At 39.5% G+C, this 24,704-nt stretch overlaps 2 protein-coding genes and 1 pseudogene across 2 annotated transcripts; 1 reads left to right on the top strand and 2 right to left on the bottom strand.

Moving 5' to 3' along the window:
- Window positions 1-1,008: 1,008 nt before the first annotated feature.
- On the bottom strand, window positions 1,009-10,883 carry LOC148875871 (putative 2-carboxy-D-arabinitol-1-phosphatase). Its single transcript, XM_088965547.1, has 7 exons — window positions 10,416-10,883; window positions 9,125-9,276; window positions 3,525-3,644; window positions 3,336-3,435; window positions 3,099-3,238; window positions 2,902-2,981; window positions 1,009-1,551 (listed from the first exon to the last, which is right to left on the bottom strand). The coding sequence occupies exons 1-7, from the start codon at window positions 10,561-10,563 to the stop codon at window positions 1,425-1,427; spliced, it is 867 nt and encodes a 288-aa protein (XP_088821673.1). The 5' UTR covers window positions 10,564-10,883; the 3' UTR covers window positions 1,009-1,424.
- Window positions 4,427-7,634, top strand: LOC148875872 (cellulose synthase A catalytic subunit 4 [UDP-forming] pseudogene; annotated as a pseudogene).
- Window positions 10,884-13,836: 2,953 nt separating the features above from the next.
- Window positions 13,837-14,836, bottom strand: LOC148875870 (CASP-like protein 1C2). The gene is made up of 3 exons (XM_088965544.1): window positions 14,510-14,836; window positions 14,320-14,422; window positions 13,837-14,194 (listed from the first exon to the last, which is right to left on the bottom strand). The coding sequence occupies exons 1-3, from the start codon at window positions 14,662-14,664 to the stop codon at window positions 13,970-13,972; spliced, it is 483 nt and encodes a 160-aa protein (XP_088821670.1). The 5' UTR covers window positions 14,665-14,836; the 3' UTR covers window positions 13,837-13,969.
- Between the last annotated feature and the right edge of the window lie 9,868 nt (window positions 14,837-24,704).

Below are 24,704 nucleotides of genomic sequence, written 5' to 3'. Positions count from 1 at the left end.
TCAATGTGAACATTCTCAGTTAATCCTTCACCATATCTCCCATGCCTAAGTTCCTCCAACACCCTCCTTCCATGAATTTGTTTTGACAGGCTCTAACAGTTCCCTGTTCCCCATAAACTGGTCATACTATGGTGTACTTACCATTTACACTGGATTTTAAACCTTGTCTCTCTGGATGAAATGTGCCAGCACCTGATCGATGGATAGGCGGCCATCCACATGAATCTTGAGGTAAAAGGAATTATTTGAAGGATTTGAAGCCAAAGGCTCAGTATGTTTGCAGCATAAATTTCATTTGCATGGTATGGATGATGGGAGTTCAAATAGGCTGAGTGTAAACTCTAGTTACAGAAGTGATGGATGCAAAAACTATATCCAGTTGAAATTTGCACTACAAAACAGAGCCAAAGAATTTAAAAAGAAAAAGAAATGGAATTCAATGCATGCGTTATGGATAGGTCGTTCATGGATGGTAAAATGTTTTTTTTTTGAACTGTAATAGTGTAATGTAAAGTATTTCATTAAATCAAAAAGCCAACAAAGAACCCTTGTACAATGAGAAACTGAAAAGAGGATATACAATTCTGCTCCCTACGACCCAATGCCCAAAACAATTAACATTTTCTTACAAAATGAAATTCCAAATCAAAGAAAGAACGAGGGTGTCTATTTCTAAACAACGGGTGAACTGCCCAATCTGGGCTCTCACAACATTGGCTGCAGGCTCAATTGAATGGTGTTTATCCTGCGACTTCAGTTGCAGTGTGAATCGTAGTTTGCTTGCCGCCTTGCTCAAAGATACATGCGGGAAATAGAAAGTTTGGCAATTGTAAGCTATTTGACCAAGATTACAGACTAAACAACTGTATTTGCATATTGCGTCGTGCTGGGCAACTAGGAATCACCAAATCTCTCGTAAAGCAAATGAGATGTATGAGAATCTGCAGACAGGTGCAACTTGGAGCGGGTTGGGTTGAGCATTTTTTAAAATTTGAATGGGTCCAAACCTTAAAGAAAAGATTATGGGTGTAATGCAAAATTATTAGAATTTGTTATACAGAAATGGATATAACATAACAATAAGCCAAACAACCAATACCATGGCTCACCAAGATTACTGGACTGAAGATGACTCGCTCTTTGAGGACCCACTCTTGCTCACAGCCATGGAAGCACCCAATAGGATCATGCAGCTGAAGTTAACTTCATGAATTGTTTGATCCTATTACCCCAGGACAAACATGTCTGATGAAAACTAATCAGTTAAAGGCGTTCCCTTTCCACTCATTATAGCTTTACTTTCTACTCACCTGCTTTCCTAGCACCAACTACTAAATACCTTTGAGTTTTGGACCATCTGATTTTGAGACAGTTTATATACACTGTTCTTTTGCATGCCAAATTCAGCAACATTTAAGAAAACTCTAGTAATTATAAACATGATCACTGTACATATGAGCCGTCATATTCAAGGACTGAAGCATTGCTTCTCCATTTTTGTTAAAGACAAACACAGAAATTCCACCATTGTTCACATCAATTGCACGGAACCTGGGACATCAGTAACTAAAATTAGACAGCTAAAGTTTAGAGTAAATATGGCACTTATTCTAAAATGAAAGCTTACAGGAAATTTATTTCCAAAGGATTTAAGGGTACATGAAATGCTACAGGATCTCTTGGGCCCAAAATTCCAAGTAAAAATGATTTTGTCCAGCTAATCTTGAAATGCAATATTTACAAATAAAAATTGACATTTTCATCTCTTTGACTGAACATTTTTCTGGTACACCTTACCAAGCAATTTATCAACACAGGGGGACCTAAAACCATCCATTGATTGGTTCCACCTTGAATATGCAGTTTAGGAAACCCAGGCACCTTCGTATAGGGAGAGTCTTCAGGGATAGATATGGAGCAGTGTTTTAAAAGGCGTGGGAGGCGTACGCCTGAAGGCGAGGCACTCCCAAAACGCCCTGAGGCATATGCCAGAGGCGCACCTCCAGGCAAGGCGCTCCGCTTCGGTGAGCTCACTCACCTCCGCTTCAACAAGACCCCCCCTTTCAACTAACGTTATGCATCTTTATTCTTCTTAATATAAAAGATTTTATTAAAAATAAAGAAAAAATGAGATCCCCCCTTTCTCTTCATCCTCCTCCTAACCCCCTCCTCTTAAGGAGGCGTAAACCTCCTTGTGTTTGAGAGGGAGGCTTACACCTCTTGCGTTCTGAACTACGCCTCACACCTCTAAGTAGTGTCACGCCTCATGCCACGCCTCCACGTTTTAAAACATTATGGAGTAATACTTAAGAGTGTTTTCAGGGCCAATAGGAGTGGGCAACTCTACTAGAGCAGAATTGCTTGCAGTTCTACAAGGTTTAACTGTGGGAAAGCAACTGGATTATAGGAATCTATTGTAGAAGGTGATTCAAGGACTGGTTAAGAGGAAATAAGCAACCAGCATGGGCTTATAGGAATGGGATGAAGGAAATTTCAGCATTTAATCCTTGGGAATGGAGATCACCTTTACTTGGATTCAGAGATCTGCAAACAACTTTGCCAACTCAATGGCAAAACAAGGGGCTAGTAGAACAAGACTTTTTTGGGGAAGCGTAACTTAATAATGTAAAGAACAGGGGCCGGTTAGCCCAGTCAGGACAATCTGATTGAACAATATACTGTACATAATTTTACTTCTTAATCAATAAAACTTGACAGCAAAAATAAAAAATACCATATTATGGTTTGGCTAATATAGTTATTAAAATAAATTGAAAACTCATAATGCTCCTAAATTGGTGGGATAATGGTCGTTATAATGGAATAACAGTCATTATTCACAGACATACTGCAATGGATATACCAGCCACTATTTAAACTTTAAACCATGCATAAAATCACCTCTCTGGCTCAAGTCCGAGGGCTGTGCATATTAGTGCTCTCAACATTGACTTGTGTGTGACAACCAAAAAACTTTCTCCCTGAAAAAAGAGCGAGTAAACAAGATCAGCAAAAATTGTAATGCTTTAGATAAAAAAAGGGGAGAAAAACACATCTTTTTTATATGTGGAAGAAAACAAATCATGGAAAGAACTTACAGGTGTAAACAATATTTCCCTCCATGCATGTTGTGCCCTTCCCCATAGTTCTTGGATAGGGTAGACACCATTCACACAAAAATTAGCAGGATCTTCCCTCCATGTTGTATATTCCTTTGGATATCTCTTCCTAGCATCCACTGCCTCCAAATTCTGAATGTGATTAAGAGGGGTAGTGCATATATAATTAAAAAGAAAAAGGATGATGATCAAGTTTAATGCAACAGGAACACAGACCATTTCTCATCCCCTCTAGATAGAAAAGGTGAGCCTCTTTAAGTGAGTCAAGGAAAACCAGTGGCTCTTCCCTCCCTTGCCACAGAAGTTCAGCAGTGGTCTGCATTAAATACCAAACTAAAATCAACCACCAAAGCAAAACCTTACATGATGTTTGCTTTAATATTTATTTAATTGAATTATGCAAACCTTTGCACGAGAAATAGGACTAGAGAAACACTGGTCAAAGCATATATCGGCTAAGCCTCTCCTGCATTTCTCTGCTTGTCTGGCTCCAACTTCTGTTAATATGGACAAGTCCGAGCTTCCCTGAAGGGAAAAGTAAGAACTAAACTAACCGTTATGAAAGTTGTAATAAAGATGTAGCCATTCAACAGGCCAAGTATGAAAACAAACTTGAGGATAAGAGGTCCTGAATATATATCCTTAAAACTTCATCTTTTGGAAGAACAGAGGAAAAGTTTCTAAAATAAATAGAAAGTAGTTCCCTGATTTTAAACTAAGCAGCTTTTCAATTGCCATCTGTGATGCTTTGTGTTATGGACGCATTCCTCGGGAAGACGTACCATCGCCGCCGGCAGCAACAGGAACCTGACCCTCCGCCAGCAGCAGCAGCAGTGATCCAATGATTCTCATCCTACCCAGTTTGGCAACAACAGTCTTATCCAGATTAGATTAGTCATCTTGCTTGTTCTTATCTTATTCTATTGCTCTTATCTTATCTTGTTAGTAGATTATCAGATTAGGATTAGCTTATCTTATCTTGTTAGTAGATTATCAGATTAGGACTAGCTTATCTGATCCTTAGCAAGATAGAACTGGGAGTCTCCCTAATCAGCAAGGAGTCTCCCTAAGATTAGGACTCTTGTAATCTCCTATTTAAGGAGCTGCTATCAATCAATAAAGATATCGAATATTCAGTTAAAGAAGTGAGTTAGGAGAGTTGGTGATCTCTTGAACAAATCACCAAAGTCACCAAGATAGGTTCATCAAGAAGGGACAAGGGAAAACAGGAGGTTTTCCCCATGGACCGACCCGTGACGAGATCGTATTCCTGGGCCCATAACAACTTGGTATTAGAGCCTATCGTCATGGGAGATCTGGAGCAGCTATCATCCAAGGTCCACAAACTGGAGCATAGGCTCGTGGAAACCCGCGTGGAGGTTCGTGAGGTCAAAGACGATGTCCGGGAGCTGCGACGCTTGCTGGAATAGTATTTCTCTAACAAGGAGAGGGATTCAGAAGGGGCTGTAACCACAAACAGCCGTCGACCAGATTTGACGGAGTCGTCCGGCGAACAGCAGGTCATCGCCCCGGTAGCCGCAGTCATCCCCAAGTACAGCAAGCTGGAATTCCCATCGTACAACGGCAACAGAGACCCCTTAGGCTGGCTGTATCACTGCGAGCAGTTTTTTCGGAATCAACGGACAGATGACCGGGATAAGGTAAATCATTCTATATTGCTAGAAGAGGATCGTGTTAAAGCAGAAACAGAACATGCTAAGGCACCAGTTGATTTCACTACATTGCAGCTTCACAATTTGATGTATGAGAAAATTCATTTTGGGAAAGCCATAAAGGTGTGCAAAGATTTCAAGTCAAAGTATCCAGATATTGAACTTGTGCTTGAGGAAGAGTTTTTCAGTTCAGCCCCTCAAGATATTATAGGATCTGCACTATCAAAAGACAGTGCACATGACTTGATGCTAAGGCGGCTTAATTTTGAGCTTTTCCGGCGAAAAGAACTCTGCAAACTTCATGAGAAATTGGAGCAACACAAGAAAAGCCTTATGGAGACCATTGCACACCGAAAGAAGTTCCTTTCAAGTCTCCCGAAATCTCTGAAGAAAGCATCCTTGCTTGTCCAACACCAACTAGGGGTTCTGCATACAAAGAAATTAAAGCAGCATAATTTAGCAGAATTACTGCCACCTCCACTCTATGTGATTTACAGCAAGGCTGTAAGGGAAGCCATGTGCTTTCTGATGGATCCTCAGCTTGGAAAGAAGCTATGTTATGTCCAGTTTCCACAGAGGTTCGACGGTATTGATCGCCACGATAGATGCGCTAATCGCAATATAGTGTTCTTTGATATCAACAAGAAAGGCTTGGATGGGATCCAAGGACCAGTCTACGTTGGAACTGGTTGTGTCTTGAACAGGCAAGCATTGTATGGTATGACCCACCAGTGTTTGAAAAGAGACCAAAGATGACTTGTGATTGCTGGCCTTCTTGGTGTTGCTGTTGTTATGGTGGATCAAGGAAAAAGTTGAAATCAAAGAAGGGAGAAAGAAGTTTGTTTGGAGGGTTTGACAACAAGAAGACGAAAGTGATGGCAAAGGACTATTCCAAGAAAGGCTCTGCCCCTATCCTTGATCTTGAAGAGATTGAAGGATACGATGAGCTAGAGAAATCATCTCTCATGTCTTAGAAAAACTTTGAGAAGAGGTTTGGACAGTCACCTGTCTTCATTGCTTCAACACTTATGGAAGAAGGTGGTCTTCCTGAGGGCACCAACAACACAACCCTCATTAAGGAGGCTATTCATGTTATTAGCTGTGGCTATGAAGAGAAAACTGAATGGGGAAAAGAGCTTGGATGGATTTATGGCTTAGTCACAGAAGACATATTGACAAGGTTCAAGATGCACTGCAGAGGATGGAAGTCAGTGTATTGTGTTCCTAAACTAGCTGCATTTAAAGGTTCAGCTCCTATAAATCTTTCAGATCGTCTGCAACAAGTTCTCAGGTGGGCTCTTGGATCAGTTGAGATATTCCTTAGTCGGCATTGCCCTCTATGGTATGGCTATGGAGGAAAACTAAAATGGTTAGAGAGGTTGACCTATACTAACACCATTGTTTACCCTTTAACTTCCATTCCTTTGCTTGCCTACTGCATCATTCCTGCTGTCTGTCTTCTCATTGGAAAGTTCATCATTCCCACTCTGAATAATCTTGCTAGCATATGGTTCATTGCCCTCTTCCTGTCCATCATAGCCACTGGTGTGTTTGAGCTCCGATGGAGCGGTGTTAGCATTTAGGATTGGTGGTGCAATAAACAATTCTGGGTGATAGGAGGTGTCTCAGCTCATCTTTTTGCCGTCTTCCAAGGCCTTCTTAAAGTTCTTGCAGGAGTTGACACCAACTTCACTGTAACTTCAAAGGCCGCAGATGATACAAAGTTTGGTGAACTGTACCTCTTCAAATGGACTACACTTCTTATTCCTCCTACAACACTGATTATCTTGAACATGGTTGGAGTTGTTGCTGGAACATCGGATGCCATTAACAATGGTTATGGCTCATGGGGCCCCCTATTTGGGATTGATGGCTCTCAAGAAAGACCTCAGAACATCTTATGCAACTTGTTTCCTGATGATACTGGTACTGAGCTTCCCCATCAGTCAGCTAAGCTCTTTGTTGGTGCTGCTGTTAAAGTCTTGGTAGAATGGTGTAATTTACCATCGGCCAAAGTCACATGGCTCCCATTGGCAGAGTTCCACGCCACATATCCAGAGTTCGAGCTTGAGGACAAGCTCGCAGTCCAGGAGGAGAGTAATGTTATGGACGCATTCCTCGGGAAGACGTATCATCGCCGCCGGCAGCAATAGGAACCTGACCCTCCGCCAGCAGCAGCAGTGATCCAATGATTCTCATCCTACCCAGTTTGGCAACAACAGTCTCATCCAGATTAGATTAGTCATCTTGCTTGTTCTTATCTTATCTTGTTAGTAGATTATCAGATTAGGATTAGCTTATCTTATCTTGTTAGTAGATTATCAGATTAGGACTAGCTTATCTGATCCTTAGCAAGATAGAACTGGGAGTCTCCCTAATCAGCAAGGAGTCTCCCTAAGATTAGGACTCTTGTAATCTCCTATTTAAGGAGCTGCTATCAGTCAATAAAGATATCGAATATTCAGTTAAAGAAGTGAGTTAGGAGAGTTGGTGATCTCTTGAACAAATCACCAAAGGCACCAAGATAGGTTCATCAAGAAGGGACAAGGGGAGGTTTTCCCCATGGACCGACCCGTGACGAGATCCTATTCCTGGGCCCATAACACTTTGATATAAGAAATGTTAATTGGTAAGTTAGTTCATTTCTTACATAAATGGTCTTTATTGCATTCCCATTTGTTGGAAAGAAGTTGTAGTATTGCAATAATTAATTACTTTTATCTCCTTTTTTTCACACTTTTATGTGTTAATCTAACAACTTAAGGATGGCTTGTATAAATGTCACTGCTGTTAAAATTTTAATGTTCATAATTTGAAACCAGGGATTCAAATGCAATCTTAAACCTAAATGACAGGAAGCTTATGTCCAAATCCTGTGTTAGTGTAAGTTAACAGTTTTCCATCTACTTTATCCTGTATACTAAAACTTATTGTCCCAGAAAGGAACACACTTTTGTTGCAATATATGGTTGCATTAAAGAAACAAGGTAGAAAAAATTGGATATCATCAAAAGCACCAGCTTAACACATCTTTCATTTCTATAGGGGCATATTACATGCAAAATGACATCCACATATAAATTGAATCCCCTGTTCTTCCATACAAGGAACAAAAAATATATTTTTAAAAGAACCTAAATACAATGAGAACATGGCATTTGTGAAGTCCTTGAGGTACCATGTTTGAGATTGACAATGACCAATCTTTTCTAAATAAAATAAAAAAAAAAATTGTATTCCTAGTCATCTAATTTCTAGATTTGGCTTCCTATCAAGATAGTGTTCACCTCAAAAGGCTTTCGCCATCTGTGAAGGAAACAAAAGAAAATTAAAATATGTTTCTAATTCATCTATTAAACATTTTAAGTTGAGAAAAACTAGCTGGCTTTGACAGAAAATGATAGAAAGTGCAGAGGACCTATAGGTGAAGGGAACAAGAGGAACTCTGAGGAAAGTAAAATCTGAGGAAGGGAACAAAAGGAAAGCTCTAATTTTATCTATTGAACAACAGAAAAGGATATAACTCAGATAGCTGCATTATAGACAATTTGGGCATTTCTGGTGTTGGTGGGGACTATAGAAAGATCAAATGGGGATATCATTTTAAAGGTATTCAATACCTATAGGTGAAGAGAATGCAAAAATAGCAGGTTTGGCCTATATTCTTCAGGGCAGAAAGGTAGGTTTCACTATGGGTTTAGACAACATTCAAGTGGAAGGGAACTCTCAAGTTATAATGAGCTGGATGCCTTCAGCTAGGATGAACCTTGGATGTATAGACATATCATTAGAGAGGCAAGGTAAATGGGTTGCAGGATTTTTTCTAATTAGTAATTTGGCTCACAAAAAGAATAGCTTTTTCAACTGAATTTAAATATCTGCTAATGCCATGATGCCTTGCTCAAGGAGCAGATAGAGAATTTCTCTTTCAGGAGGTTTTGAATTTGGGCTAATTATGCTAGTCAGTTTTTTTGTTGTAAAATTTTTATTCTATATGGTTGCCAGTGCTGGGTGCTGTTTTGTATCACCCCCTCCTCTCTTTTTTTTTTTTTGATAGGACGTCCCCAGAAATCCAAACAATTAATAAAAACCAAAGGTCTAGGAAGGTTTTCTACAGTTACATTGCCCCCTCCTATTTCTTTGATGCAATGGGTTAATTCTACTATTATATTACATAAATAATTATTCTATGATCTGCCGTTAATAAAAAGAAAAAAAAATTGCAGAGGGCTGCAAACTCCAGAACAATAATAATCTCAGGCCTCAGATTATGTTATCTGCCACTATATTTTCTTTGGTTCAATATCTAGAAAATATTAAAAAGCTACAAACCTGAACCCTGCTTTCTTCATTCCAAGTGCTAAGACCATGCCTTACAAGGGTCACCTTCTTTGGTGAAGACATCAATTCATGGATAAGTGAACTTGTTGCTTGTTTGAAATCATATGCACCACCAGTCACAGAACCATCTTTATCAAGTATTTCTGTTACATGTACATAATTAAAACAATTTCAGATCCAAGGTTCAGTAACACCTGACTAGTTTTTTTTTTTTCTTTATTAAGACAAAGATGGAAAATAATTGTCTACAGTTCTAGATAATGAAACATTAGGAAAGAAGATGAAGTTTACAGACGAAACAGAAGGCACAAGAAAATGTATAGAGATGCCCTTCAATAATGAATATCCAAATTTAAGTTCTTCCTACAGTTTCTGATCTGTTCCTTCAGTCCACGCTTCCCAATTCCCATTGTTGTTATTGCAATCCACATGGGACAACAGTTCCTGTTGCATCTATATAGAAATGCCCGGATCTCTAAGTTAGATTGAAAAAGTTAAACTGAAGAATTTTGTTATATGGTACGATGAAATTGAAGCAATGTTACTTAAGAATTGACTGGGACATTGATGTGCTACATTTAAGCTCAATTGAGCACATAAATAAATACTTTATAATAGCCACTCTTTTGGAATTAAACGAGCAAATAAAAATAACCATTAATTTCATTAACTTCAACAGCTGAAAATCTGTAAGACCAATTATGCCTTTTCTATTACATATCCAAGCTGCTAATTGCAAAATTAACTTTTTGTTTTTATAAATAATAATTGAATACTTAACTTTCAGCTACAATATCTAAAATTTTCCAATAAAATACACCAAAAGAAAGGCCAATTTGGTTCTCAAGTCATTCTCTGAGAAATCAAAACTAGAATACAATTTAGCTATACTGCAAAAGATGTGTTATGTGTAGCTTTAGATAGCAAGACCGCTTTGTTCTCAACGATTATTGAGGTACAGAGCCCATTTAACATTTCTAGTTGAGAACTCTCAACTGGGTCAATCTCAAATAACCATTCAAGCACACCATTTATTCAAACACACTCTAATATTCTAGTCTTTCAAATTACTCACTTTTTTCTTTAATGGATTGGTGACTGCTTTGTGGGTAGTTTGAATTCCCGATTCCATATACAGATAAGTTCTCTATTTTCTTTTTCATTTAATAGGTTAGACATTCCATTTCATGGCTAATTTCAATTCTGGAATCAATGAACATATAAAGTCGATCATGTCCAAAAGAAGTAAGAAGACATGAAAGGAAGAGATACTGAAAATCACCAGCAGTTAAAGAGACGTGTGGAGCAGAAGATGAAGACCGAACTCGAAAGGTGCTCAATCTTCGCCGCGGGAGACTGCGAAGACGACCATCCCCGACGAGATACGATCCGAAGGAGGAGTTCGCGATAAGGAACGCGCTCCCACCCATATCTGACAGCGGAACTAGTTCCAGGCTTCTAGCTCCAAGCTTCCCAATTCCTAATCCTATCTACGGAACCAGCATCCATGAGAAAGATCTAGGATGTGAACCAGACAATGGTGGGTGATCAACAATCAAGACCGTCGGATTTTGATATTTTGATGGGAGAGATGAGTGGTGATGCTCAGGCTAAGCCCGATTAAAGAACAAAGAATAAAGAATAAAGAATTGGTAGCCATTAATTTGGGCAATTGGAATCGTCTGAAGAAGATCCTGATAATGATTCTGAAATGCTTAAAAAATAAAAAGTTAAAATTGCGGAGATACACGAAGTACAAAAAACTGAAAAATGCCTCTATTATTGACTTGGTCCAAAAACCATTATTCGGGTCAAACGGATGGGCGATTCGAGTCATTCGACGATTTGAATCAACACGTCGTGGTCCTCGTGGACCAACCAACAGTTTTATTCAAGAAGGGTAGAACATAAAGACCTCTCTTAACATTTCTGACAATTATAAAAAAAACACTCCCCTTCTAAGGTTTCATTTTAATAAAACCTTCGCTGTAGTTTTGAAAAAACCAACAGTTACCTCCCTTCTACTATTTTCTCAGTTCATTAAATTGCCATAATTGTCCCTACTACTAGTTAGGCCATCTTTCAATATAATCAAAAGGCAAGATCTGCCCTTTTAGGTTTGGCTCAATTACAATGAGTTTACAAAATGAAATTACTTTACTCTTTTAATAAGTATTACAAAAAAATGCATTAGACCAACATTTTATAATTGAGACAATGATGAGAGGAAGGTAATTGCAAGATTTTCCAAAACTATAGAAAGGGTTTTTGTTAATATCCAACTTTGGCCATCACTGCAACTTCCACTGCATTCATCTCTCTCTCTCTCTCCACCTCCTCCTTTTTCTTCTTCTCTCCCTTCTTCGTTCTTCAGCCCAACATTGTCACCGTTCACCACTGCAATCCAACATTGTCACCATTATCTTTCCCTTATCCAGTGTCTTAGAACTGCTGGGACTATGTCCTTCAGAGAGCATTTTTATTCTTGCTTGAAATTCTCATAACCTAGAAAAATTAAAAGTTATTAGTTCAGCAGAAGAATAGGGCTCCAAAAGTCTATACATTATTCCTACTAGCATCTACTTAAAGAACAACATGCCTCTTAATAGTTTATTGACAGTAGGGTTCTAATCCAATAATTGGATTTGGATTTGGATAAGATTCAAAAAAGTCTGAATCTGATCCGATTATTGAAAACTTGTGCATTCGAATCTGATTGGACTAGAGAACGTTTGATTCAAATTTGAAAAGGAAAACAGGTGAAAGAATTTTATGTTTATATTCCATTGTTTGCTTGCAAGAGGAAAAATTGTTAGGTTGAAAGAGAAAATCGAATTCGAATTTTAATGGAATTGGTTGTTGGATGTTGGATTAGGTGGTGGAATTTAGGTATCATTGACAGGCCTAATTATTGACAGCCTGATAATGGAGTTGAAAATGTGAAATCCAAATGATGAAATTCTAAAGGGTAAATTGCTGAAACCTCCCTTAAAATTTTGAACCATTGCTAAAACCTCCCATAAAGTTTGGCAATTGCAATCATCTCCCCAGAACTTTATGATACAGTTGCAACTTGAAAGTATACTCCCTTTGTTAGAATCCTCTAAAAAAGAAGCATAAAATATCCAAAATACCCATACAGTTACTATTGAGGTTAGTTTTTACAGAAAAAACAATACAAACTTTATAAAAACAAAGAGAGAGAGAGAGAGAGAGAGAGAGAGAGAGAGAGAGAATTTAGGTTGTGTTTGGTTTGAAGGAACAAGTAGGGAAAGGAAGGGTAAAGGTTTCCCTACCTTTCCCTACTTCAAACCAAACACAACCTTAAACTTGTAGCTTTACCTTTGAGCAATTGATATGAAGGTCAAATTTGAAAAATAAATCAATTTCAGAAAAGAGGATGGAAGGGTTTGGGGTAGCAATTTATATGTAGAGAAAATTTGGAAATAAACATTATAGTCAAAGTAAAATATATGAGTATTTTGGGCATTTCATGTCCCTTTTTAGAGGTTTCTAAAGGGGTCAACTTGCAACTATATCAGAGAGTTCAGGGGAGGTAATTACAATTATCCAACTTTTAGAAGAAATTTCATCAACAACCAAAAACTTCAGAGGAGGTTTCTGAAATATACCCAAACCTTTAAGGCGGTGTTTGATTTGAAGGAAAAAGTAGAGAAAGGAAGTGAAAGGTAGGGAAACCTTTACAAAACTTGTATAGGAGCTGATCCACAAGTCATTTAATTTTATAGCTCCTAAGATCCATCCCTAGCGAGGATTTGACCGGAAAGATAGTTATTATCACTGATGCTTCTTCGGGCATTGGCGAGGTTCATGCCAATAATCCTGATCATGGCTTTCAAAACTGGAGCGGACCGGATTGGACCAGATGATCGGACTAGAAAAACCGGGAAGCGGTTAGGTGATCGGTTCCGTTTTACCCTAGAACTGCTATTTTGCCAAAAAACATTGATTTGGCCAACAAATTGTTGACCGGGGTGGTTGAATCATTCAAACCATCTGGCGGTTTTGACCATTTTATATTTTTTAATTTTTTATTAGAATGAGTCGTTCGTTCAGTTTGAACGATCGAACCATTCGACCTGTAAACTAGACCCTAACCGATTCATTATCCGATCCGATTTTAAAAACCTTGATTCTAATTGATTTGTTAGCAATCTGTTTGGCTTTTAGTTAATTGGTTCTAACTACTTGGTTTAAAATTTGATTAAAGCTAGACAGTTAGATAATTCGGCTCGCACCACATCAGTGCCACGTATAAAATCCTTTTTTTTATATTTTTGTATTGTTAATATATTTTAAGGAGAATGATGATTTAGCCTAATCTCAAAATTCTTAGGTAGGTACAGTTCGGAATTGATGCCAATTTATAAATGGGCATTGATGTAAGGAGAATAATCGATTTAGCCTAAGATCAGAATTTTTAGGCCCAACATAGTGCCAGTTCTGAATTAATACCCATTGACGAGGTATTTGACATGCAGTGGAATTCAGAATTCTGCTGAACCGTCATTTTCCCTAAAATATATGATATGAGACTCATAAATGATAATCATCCAACCTCTCTCCAGGCTATTGCGTTAGCAAACTTAGCATAATACATTGGTTCTACGACCCATGAATGCTGAGCAGCTATTGCTTTCAGCTAATCCCATCTCCAACAATTGAACAATTGTTTAGTCACGTCGCAGAAAAAGTCGTTACGATTTTGATAAATGTAAATTCTCACAACAGTCGTACGTACATTATAACAAAGTACAGAGCAACTCCAAAACGAGGGACCAGAAAATTAAAACATCAGAGGACTTATCCAAGCTTTCACACAAGAAGAGGATTGAGAACAGTGTGGATGGAATGGAGGAGGAGCACTGTGTAGATTACAAGAGCAACGAAGGCAGCAATCAGAGCTCCTGTTACATGGTGACAGAAGTCGGAGATTTGGTCGCAGACCGGTAGCCAACCTGCGTAATAGTTCCCTTCCTTCCCCACATAAGCTATCGCCATGGCTGCCGAGAAGCTGGAAGACAGCAACAGTACGACCACCTAGAATATAAGAAAAGACCCAGATTAATATTCCTCTCTGTAACCTTCATTTCGCACCCATCAAATGCCGACAAAATTAGCAAGAAAAGCAAGAAACAGAAAAAAAAAAAAAAGCTGTAAATTACCACATCGACGGCCACCACGAAACGCCAGAGCATACTGGCTGGTGGAAGAAAGAGAAGCAGAAATCCGTAAACGGCTCCGATTGAATTCGCAATGACAAAGTATCTGCATAAAGCTCTGATCAGTAACCGGCAGAAGGAAGGAGAGAGAAACAGGAAGATTAATTGCACCGACAAAGGAAACGGAGCTTACGTTAAGGCGGGAGAATGGGTGTACTTCGCTTCCAATTCTACACCGTAAAAGTAATTTTCCTCCTTACTTGTCACCATGACAATGACCGCTGAAAGTGTGCCAGCAAAGGCTATGAACCTCAGAGCATAGAGGACGATCTTTCTGTTCTTTCCCATGGATAGATATATAACTACGTTTGCTCAAATGCGAGTTGATTTGGGAAGGAAAGATGGTGAATATCCAGGGGTTAATTGGGATTTGGGAGAGAGAATTGAAGACTGCAAGTTCTAATTAATACGATTGTGGTGGAGAGTGAGAGGAGGAAGCAGACTGAAGAAGTTGTAATCTGAGTCTAAAGATAGGTAGGAAGGTAGATAGGGGAGGTGTTCCTACTCGCCGGTTTTTTGTCGGGAAATATGAAAATTCTCAACCGCCGGTCTTCTCTATCAAGCTAAAAGTTGTAGGCTGTATAGCTTTTGTTACTTTTGAGAATGCACTTAGAGGAGAGGGTTGAGGTAAACCAGATAGATGAATGGGTAGAGACCAAGTGGTTTACCCAATTTTGATAAGAGTGCAAACCCTGAATGGAAGCAAATTAATTTGTATCCCAGTTCATCAATTTGGAAGGTGGTTGGTACTGAAAATGAAAGTGACTTTGCACTCAATGTTGGTCAATGTTAAGGTTGTGTTTGGTTGCAGTACAAATTTATTTGTATTAATACAAATGCATGGGTGCAAATGTAAAAAATTTGTAAATTTTACTTTATTCTGCTTTATGTCTTACTTTACTTTATTTGTACAGTAATCAAACAAAATAAGCTAAAATTTTGTACCCACCACAACCAAAGACAATGCAAAATTTATCTACGCAAAACCAATTCAAGTTTGTATTTTATGAATTGAATATATTTGCATTTGCAACTACCATCCCAATTAATATAGTCAAGTTTATTGGATTCAGACTCGATCCGATTAACTGAAAATTAATCGTATTTGTTTACTTAAATAATAACTTAAATTTTAAAGTTTTGATAATATAACCTTAATAAAAATGACAGAAAATATTACATTATTTATATATTAATAAATTAACCATTTTAAACTATCAAATTTATCATTTCAAATATAAAATGTGATAAAAATGATAAGAAAAAAATATTTATATTAATAAAATACTTGATTCCATGTCCAAATCAATTTGAAACAGATAAAAATCGAAACCAATCCAATTATTAATCAAGATAAAATCTTAAAACCAAAACAGTTATAATCAGTTTGGTTGGTTTAATTTGAATCCATTGAATAAACCTGAGCCATTAGCAGCCCTACTACTAACCATTGGAGCTTTTGTGGCATCATGTTGGAATGTCTTAAAATATTGGGATCGACTATGATATAGAAAATATATAATATCTGAAAAACAACCGACTAATAAATCAGAATTATAAATGTAATAGGGATCATGGTGTTATTTATCAAAATTCATGACTTGGTTTTAATTGATCAAAACTTTTTCCATATCATATCATAGATTTTCCCTGGAATATTTTGTTGTGAACAAATCCGGACTCTCGCCAACAGACTTGCGAATGCGACATTTTCAAGAGAAAGGAGAGAGAGATTGGTGCAAAAAGTGGGTCATAGGCTCGTAGTTGATGAAAATAGACATAGTAGTTGAACAACGCATCCTTTGCTGCCTTGTCAGTCTCTGACGTAGTGTGGAGTGGGAACCATGACTTCAGAGGGAGAGTCGGGAGATTGTTTCTAAATGAATATTTTCTATTATGGACAAAAAAGCATTGTATTAATTATTAAAAAGATATAAAATGCCAAATTAAAATAAAGAATATGGAAATTTTGTGTTTTTCACTTCCTTTTTCCGCTGAAATCTTTTGCTTCTCATTTTTACTTTAACTTTGCTTCAGGTTCTATTTTACATTTTTACTTTATCTGCATTGAGAATAAATAAAAATAAAGCAATAGTTAGAAAAAAAAAATCAAAATTTCCACTCTCACACTTTTGCATCGGTACAAATATTGAAATTGCTTTGCCTCCTCTGGCCCACATATATTCAAATATATAGATTAAATAAGTCTGTAAATGAGAGAGAATTGAGGATGCATGTATTTGTTTGAAAGTAAAACATGCTGCAAGTAGAAGTGGAACCATAACCATTGGTGGCTGAAGCATGGGCTGCTCTTGAGGAGTTCGGATTTGCTGATCACAACACATTGTTGGTCGTGCTCATTCAATCACATGTTGGGAACATCGGCGACCACAACACAACTATTGTTCCATATGTGTGGCTGGATGAGCATAACCAACAATGTATTGTGGTTAGCAGATCCGGACTCGCTCTTGAAACTCAGTTTGGAAGGAGTATAAATATAAATATGTATAGTGTAAATACATACAAAATAATACAAAATACAAGGTTTTTCACTCTACAAATTTGTATTTATACTCCTTCCAAACTGATCCTATACGAGGTTTATAGAAAAAAAATTATCTCCAAAATTATCAAAAAAAAAAATTGCAAAACACTTATTTTACAAAAAAAATATGCATAGTAATTTCCCAGTAGCGTTAGGTTGCTAGTAACATTAATACTGGGAGAAACAAAATATTAGGCAAGGCACAAGTCATTACATAGAATCCTGGATGAGATTATGGGCTTTACTTGTAAGTAAAAGTTCTACTACATAATGGTCTCCTTAATTCACTCTCATCCAATAAAACTTTTGATTTCTTAGACGTCTTTCTTCTCCGTATAAACCTGAAATCTAGTAATCCAGCCCACAATTTCATTTTCTCAAGTTTGGTTTCAAATTGCAATCAAACATTCAAAGATTTAATAAAACAATTCTTTATAAATAAGATGTTTTACCTCTCAAAATATATCCTATGATCCAAAAGCAGCCAAGAAAATAGTGGCTTGCAGCATTTATATCGGCCGGGACAAGGAAAACAACCCAACAAGGCAGTTGGGTCCATAGATAAAGATGAAGGTCAAGCTCATAAGCTATATGGCTTAACACAGGGATTGGACAGTTTGGATTAAGAATTTGTTAAAATTTCAATGGCCCAGCTATAAAAGCCCGAATCTGATAATGTAAACTAGCAGGGAAGAAAAAATGACATTGGGATAGTGACAAATAAATTAGATTGTTTTTTTGAGTTTAGGGTATTCGAGTGTTGCAATTGAAAGTTTAGGGTACCTATCTGTCACTACCCCAAAGTATACGATATTTATCTGTAATTTACTCTAATAAATTAGATTATTATTTTTGTTAAATAAAATAACTATAACTATATTATTTAAGAATAATAAAATAACTATAGTGGTGAAGCCCTAATCTGGTTTATGTGTTGGGTCTAGGTAGGACTAATTTCAAACCGATTATTAAATCAGGACAAAATTATAGACCCAATTATATTGAAAACAATAGTTGTTAATTCAAATAATAACTTAAATTTTGATAATATAATTTTAATAAAAATAATAGAAAATGCTAAATTATTTGTATGTTAATAAGTCAAAGGTGTATTCATGTGTATCTTAAATTTTCTTTCTATCTATACTTATGCAAAGTCCAAATACATTTTTGATACTTTAAACCTTGCACCCGATTTTATATCACACAAGTAAAATGTGATGCCATGTATATAGATAGATAGATAGATAGTCAGATAAATAGATAGATGGGTTTATATTCAGGCATGAGGAATGGGCACCCGCGTTAAGTGTAATTGGATTTGCCTTCAAACCAAACACAACCTTAGAGAATTGATTCAATGTTTTGCCTTGAAAACCAACCAAATCAACCCATACTCACCCCTAGATCCAACCGTTAAACCATCCGGTCTGATCCATGACAACATTTATGGAGGGTCTCTCCAAGGTCAAATTACATTCATCCCAAAATCATTTTTAAAGAAAAAAAATGTTTCATTCAAATTATGTTTTCTCTGTTTGACCAAAAAATTACCAAAGTAGGAAAAGAAAGCCCCGATTTTCAGAGCACGGTGGTAGTCTCCCTAGGAGGAGGGACGACTTCTTCAACAGCCAAAGTTTTTCCATGGGAGTGTATACACATCTATACAATCCTATGCCCTCTTCTAACATGAGCCACCTGAATTCATAAACCCCCTAAGGTTAACTTAACTAGAGTAGGCGTTCACTCTTTTCCACTCCATCACTCCAACTCACTACACTCCACTCTGCATTCAACCCATTTCCCCCCTCCTTCTCCCTCCTATATATATATATATAGGTATATAGGAAGCATGTGCTGAGGGATGAACCATGGATGGTGAAAGAGTACCCTCTCATCTTGAAAGAATATCCGAATGATGTATTACCCTCAGAAGTGAAGATGAATATGATGGATATTTGGGTGAGAATTTTGAATATCCCAATGGGGTACAAAACAAAAGAAATCGGAGCTACCCTAGCACAGTCTATAGGGGAAGTTCTAGAGATGAACTCTGAGGAAGAAAGAAGAAAGAAGAAGAAGGAAGAATGGAATAGGGGCTTAAGGGTGAGAGTAAGAATCGACACTAGGAAACCTCTAACAGTAGGAGCAAAAGGAATTCTAGAGGATGGAAAAGAAAGTTAGTTCTCATTTCAGTATGAGAACTTGTCGATCTTTTCCTACAAGTGTGGTGTTCTAGTGTCACGGGGATAATCTTTGGGGCCCCGTGCGGCACTCGAAATGGGCGAGTAAGCCTACGAAACAAAGAAAATACACACAGAAAGGCAACAAGAAGGCACACGAATTAGCAAAAGGCTACTTGTATTGCATTAATCAATGGTAAGCACAAGCACACAGTACAGTGTCGAGGGGATCTCGTGCTTAACCTTTACACGCTTATGAGCTCACTCGACTACCTACCTCCCCTCAAAGAGTACGTTAAGCTTTTGGGGGAGTGACAATATGAAACATCAAAATAATGGAAAAGCATACTAAGTAATTACAATTACGCCATTGGCGGTCCCCCTTACAAAATACAAGCAAAGCCCACTCATGACACACATGTTGGCACCATGAAAGCACGTGGCTGGCACTCGGATGGCTCACTGTAGGTGCTTGATGGCGTGATGAAGGAGTCACCCGTGACATTCTCCCCCACTCAATTTGATCTACGTCCTCGGAGATCGGCTTCGGCTGGTCGCTTATAGTCACTGTTGCGGAAGGAGGGTTCTTCTGTTGCTCCCCAAACCTGTTGTCGTCCAAGGCCGAGGTGTAGATTTTGGTGGCATGGTCGGGTTGGCTCATTCTGTTGGGGTTTCCCATGGCTAAGTCCTTTCCTAGCAGCCTCAAGGTATGTTAGTGGCTGGTCCTGTTTGGCTAAGGGGTAGGTTTGGGCCAGGTAAGGATCAAAATGGTGTTTTGGATTATTAAGGTGTGGATTCCCATATATTTTTCCCCAAGGGTATCTCACAGGGCTGCTACGGGAACTAGCCTTAGGGATGATGTGAATGTGGTCCCTAGATGGCTTGAGTGGCACTCGCTCTCCCCGGTGGTTGTGGTAGTAGACGTGGGCAAGGTTTGACACGGCCTTGGGTCTTCTTTTGTTGGGCCCACCAGTTGCGGGCACTTGCGGCTTCTGCTGTGAAGTCGACTTCTGCTGATGTGGTTGGCGTTGAAGCTGATGTTGCTGTTGGTGTTGACTTGGGCGCTGACACCGGTGTTGGCGCTGAAAATGGATCTGTCTTGGGGGTGACTTCTTCCTGGTGACGACTTCCCAACCGGTTCCAGTGTCGATGTGAGGTACTTGACAGGGGTTCTTCCTTGTTGACGCCGAGCTGTCTTCATGGTTGATAGTTTCTTGGTACAACTGCAAAGCTGAAAGCTGCTTCCCAAGTATCTGCAAGGCTGATGAGACAGGAACCATGCAAGGAGAGTGTTCATCCAGAATAAGCAAACTGTTGATGTGTGGCATAAGTGCTGCTTCCGCCTGCTTGAGGAACTCCACTCCAAGAACCACCTGAAAATCATCCAAGGGAACCACAGATAGATTGATGGGTCCTTTCCATGGTCCCACTCGGAGTTCTACTCTACGGGCCGTGCCCTCTACTGCCTTGGCCCCGGAGTTGACAGCCTTGACCCACCCAGTTTGTTTGGTGGTGGTCAAGCCGAGTCGCTTTGCCTCCGCAAGCGAAATGAAGTTATGGGTGGCCCTAGTGTCCACCAAGGCTTGGGTCGGCCTCCCGCCGAGGGTGATGTCTACATAACTCAGTCCCTTGTGGGATTTGGTGGGCCTCTTTGATGTGGCCTCTTTCTTGACCATGGCATTGATGAGTTGGAGGGCACCTACTTTGGGCGCCGGTGTGGGTTTCTCCTCATCGCTCTCTTCACTATCACTGAGTTTGGCGATGAGGGCAGTTATTTTCTTTCGGGTTGGACAGTCACTCGTCCAATGCTTCCCGTTGCAAAGGTAACACGGCGCAGGAGGAGGTCTCCTAGAGGATTGGTGGCCCTGGTAGCTTGGGCCTCCTTGTGGTTTCTTCCCTTGCTGGTAATTGTAGGGCTTGTCCACGGGCACTGGCTTCTCCTTTGTAGGGGTTGATTGTGGATCACCCTCACTCAAACTCCTGGTACCTGGGCTGGATGGTCTTTGCACATCTTCCTTAGGTGTTCTCAGATCAACAAGCTATTCAGCTATGGCCATGGCGGTGGCAAGGTCCTCAACCCCACGTCGCTGGAGTTCGAGCTCTGCCCATGGTCTGAGACCGTCCATAAAATTGAACAGAAGATCCTTGTCTGACATGTCAGTGATCTCTAGCGTCAAGGCCGAAAACCCCTTGACATAGTCATGTAGTGATTCTTGATGTCTGAGATTCTTCATTCTTCGGCGCGCCAAGTACTCCACATTTTCTGGGTAGAACTGCCGCTTGATCTCACGCTTGAATCCAGCCCAAGTGTCGATGGTACGGATTCCACGTTCAATGTCTTGGCAACACCTACGCCACCATAACATCGCGATATCAGTCAAATACATAGCAGTTGTACGTACCTGAGTTTGGTTGTCAATGATGCCAGTGGCAGAGAAATATTGCTCCAATTGCCACAAGAAGTTGTCAAGCTCCCTAGCATCCCGAGCACCCGAGTAAGGTGTTGGCTCTCGGATCTTGATGTTCATGGAAGCTAGGGTGGAGGGAGTGCTTGGTGTGTTGGCCACTGCCCTCTTTAGGAGAGTCATCTCATCTCTCATCTCATCCAATTGCGCTTGGAATCTGTCTAGCACGCCCTGTAGGTTGCTTTGGGAAGGCCCAGCTCCCAAATTCTGTATGGTGGTGTGCATGTCTCTGAAGGCGCCATTGAAATGTCCTTCTAGTTCCACCACTGCATTCTCAACCGTCTCTAGGCTGAGGTGGAGTTCATCAACTCGATCTCGGGTTTCTCCCACTATCACCTCGCAACGTAGGAGGCGCATGTCCACGGTAGCTAGTTGGTCGACTGATTTGTCGCGCTTGCTAGCTTTGGTTGTACGCCCCTTTGGGGCTTGTGTCTTGGTAGGTTCGTCAAGTGGCGCTTCGTCAGTGTCGTGGCCTTGAATCCGTCCATGTGGTGTGTCATCGGAAATGCCCCGATTGCTCTTCATTGGGTTGATGTAGGGACGCTGACAGTCCAGAGTATTTGTAGGAGCACCTGCTCTGATACCAACTGTCACGGGGATAATCTTTGGGGCCCCGTGCGGCACTCGAAATGGGCGAGTAAGCCTACGAAACAAAGCAAATACACAGAGAAAGGCAACAAGAAGGCACACGAATTAGCAAAAGGCTACTTGTATTGCATTAATCAATGGTAAGCACAAGCACACAGTACAGTGTCGAGGGGATCTCGTGCTTAACCTTTACACGCTTATGAGCTCACTCGACTACCTACCTCTCCTCAAAGAGTACGTTAAGCTTTTGGGGGAGTGACAATATGAAACATCAAAATAATGGAAAAGCATACTAAGTAATTACAATTATGCCATTGGCGGTCCCCCTTACAAAATACAAGCAAAGCCCACCCATGACACACATGTTGGCACCATGAAAGCACGTGGCTGGCACTCGGATGGCTCACTGTAGGTGCTTGATGGCGCGATGAAGGAGTCACCCGTGACACTAGGGCATCAGGAAAGAGCCTATTGGAGGACATAGACAATAGCAAATTATTGGAGAAATTAACTGAAAGAATGGGAGAACAAAGCCTGGTCATGTCCAAAGAACTAACTGGATATGGGCCATGGATGAGAGGTGGAGTTGGGAAAGAGGATGATAGATTTCTGAATATTGAGAAGAAGAAGAAGAAGAGAGAACAAGGGAGGAAGAGAACAGAGACTCAAGATCAAAGAGAAGAGTCCAGAAGCGGAAAGAGAGTTGTGATGAATCAAAGAGAAGGAACTTTTGAAATCATACTAGAAGGAGGGGATGAAGCAAGGAAAGAAATTATAGAGGAAAGAGAAGAAGGAGCATAACATCAAGAATTCACCAGAACCCTGGTGAGAAGGAAATTCTTCCTGAAGAGCATGGCATTGAAACTAGTTTGACAATCATGGAAGAAACACACCAGAGTTTCAACGTCATTTTTTTTTCGACAAGCTTTTTCCGGTGAAGTAGGTTGAGAAAAGACGAGGAGGCGTGAATGAGAAGCAAACCCAATCCCAGCCGCACAAGTCTTACTTTTCTTGGCTATTTAGTCAGGAAAGACAAGATCGAGCTGAGCCTAGAGCCCTACAAAAGAGGTAATTCATGCCTCACACTTCAAGTCTTACCTAATCTAGTAGGTAAGAGAGAGGGTACCGAAATTAAGAAAGGTAAATAGGCTACCGGATATAGGAAATTAGTAGAAGAAGAGCTGGAGGTGTCATCAGAAGTTAATACGCTTAATGAAGAAGAGACAGGTGCTGACAGTTGCGCTGGATGAGGGGAAAAGGATAGTGATGAAGAATCGGATATGGGTTGGCAGCCCGACCCAAATAAACTGCACTCAAACCCATAATCAAAGTCGGACCCAAACCTAGATCCATACTCGGAATCAAACCCAGACTCTTTATTAGACCCGAACCTGGACTCCTCTTTGGCCCAAACAGAAGCACATGAAAGAGGGAAACCTTTGCTTGCCAAGTTCAGTAGAGAGAAAAAGGGGGAGAACACCGAACCAGAAGGGTGAAGAAGCAGAACAAATCAAGCGAATGAAGAGAAACCAGGAGAAAGAAGACGAAGGGTTGGAAGGTATAGAAGGGGAGGTTCTCAGTTTCTTCAAGTGCAACATCGAGCAACAAACACCAACCTCGACAAGTTGGATCTGGCCAGCGAACTATGAACCGGTACTTCAAACTCATGAAGTACTGAGAAATGGAGAAAAAAAATCATTTTATTTGGATATGGCTGGATCTTGGCTTTTCTGATGATCTAGCAACAGATAGTTATAGAAATACCATTTTATTTCCAGATACAGTAGGGTGCATATTAAACTCCACGCCATGTGAATGGTTTAATAAAAGGAAAAAGAAAGGGAGAAAAAAACAAAAGAGAAACAATCTGGAAAGCATGAAGGGTGTAAAAAATTAAAATACACACTAAGAAATAAATGGATAAATATGGAGGTAAAAAACATTGAAAGAAAGAGCTTGCTGTGAAGACTAAATTTTAACAATAATTTCAAATTCCAAGAAAAGGAACAAAAATGCAAAGTCAATAGAAATGGGTGTAAGAGGAAAATAGATGGAGATGCTAAAGATCTTTGCTTTCTCACTTTTTACCAGGAAAAAATTACAGATCGAAAATATGGAGAAAAAAAAAATCCAAAAACACCCAAATTACCTAGAGTTTGATGGATCAAAAAATGTAGAAATTGTTGGGGTTGTGGGAGTTGACCCAAAACAACTCCCTTTGTGGAAATGAAAGCTCTCTACTGGAACTGCCAAGGTGTGGGTTCCCCCTTGGCAGTTTGTTCAACAAAAGAGGCCCAGAGAAAAAACAAAGGCCAAATTATCTTTCTGAGATAAACTAATTACAGTCTCTTAGTGTGTAGGAACTTTTTCAAGTGCTGAAATGACTGGAATTGTTGGGGTGTAAATGCTAGGGGTTTAGTAGGAGGTCTCGCCCTTTTCTAGGATGAAAGTTTGATCATTCAAGTTCTAGCAGTAGATAACAATCTAATACACAACAAGATAACAAAGACAAGTAATAATAAAGAATGGAAATCCACTTTTGTA

The sequence above is a fragment of the Nelumbo lutea genome, chromosome 1, assembly GCF_056320005.1.
Source record: "Nelumbo lutea isolate HS-2025 chromosome 1, American lotus-T2T, whole genome shotgun sequence".
NCBI lineage: Eukaryota > Viridiplantae > Streptophyta > Magnoliopsida > Proteales > Nelumbonaceae > Nelumbo > Nelumbo lutea.
The sequence above is the reverse complement of the archived record's forward strand: the minus strand, read 5'-3'. Positions and strand labels throughout refer to the sequence as shown.

Coding starts and splice junctions, on each gene's coding strand:
- LOC148875871 (XM_088965547.1), bottom strand. CDS start 10,563: ATGGGTGGGAGCGCGTTCCTTATCGCGAACTCCTCCTTCGGATCGTAT. Junction 3,645..9,124: donor ATGAAGAAAGCAGGGTTCAG/GTTTGTAGCTTT, acceptor TTTTCCCTTCAG/GGAAGCTCGGACTTGTCCAT. Junction 3,239..3,335: donor TCTAGAGGGGATGAGAAATG/GTCTGTGTTCCT, acceptor ATTTGGAGGCAG/TGGATGCTAGGAAGAGATAT.
- LOC148875870 (XM_088965544.1), bottom strand. CDS start 14,664: ATGGGAAAGAACAGAAAGATCGTCCTCTATGCTCTGAGGTTCATAGCC. Junction 14,423..14,509: donor ACCCATTCTCCCGCCTTAAC/GTAAGCTCCGTT, acceptor AGCTTTATGCAG/ATACTTTGTCATTGCGAATT. Junction 14,195..14,319: donor TCGTGGTGGCCGTCGATGTG/GTAATTTACAGC, acceptor CTTATATTCTAG/GTGGTCGTACTGTTGCTGTC.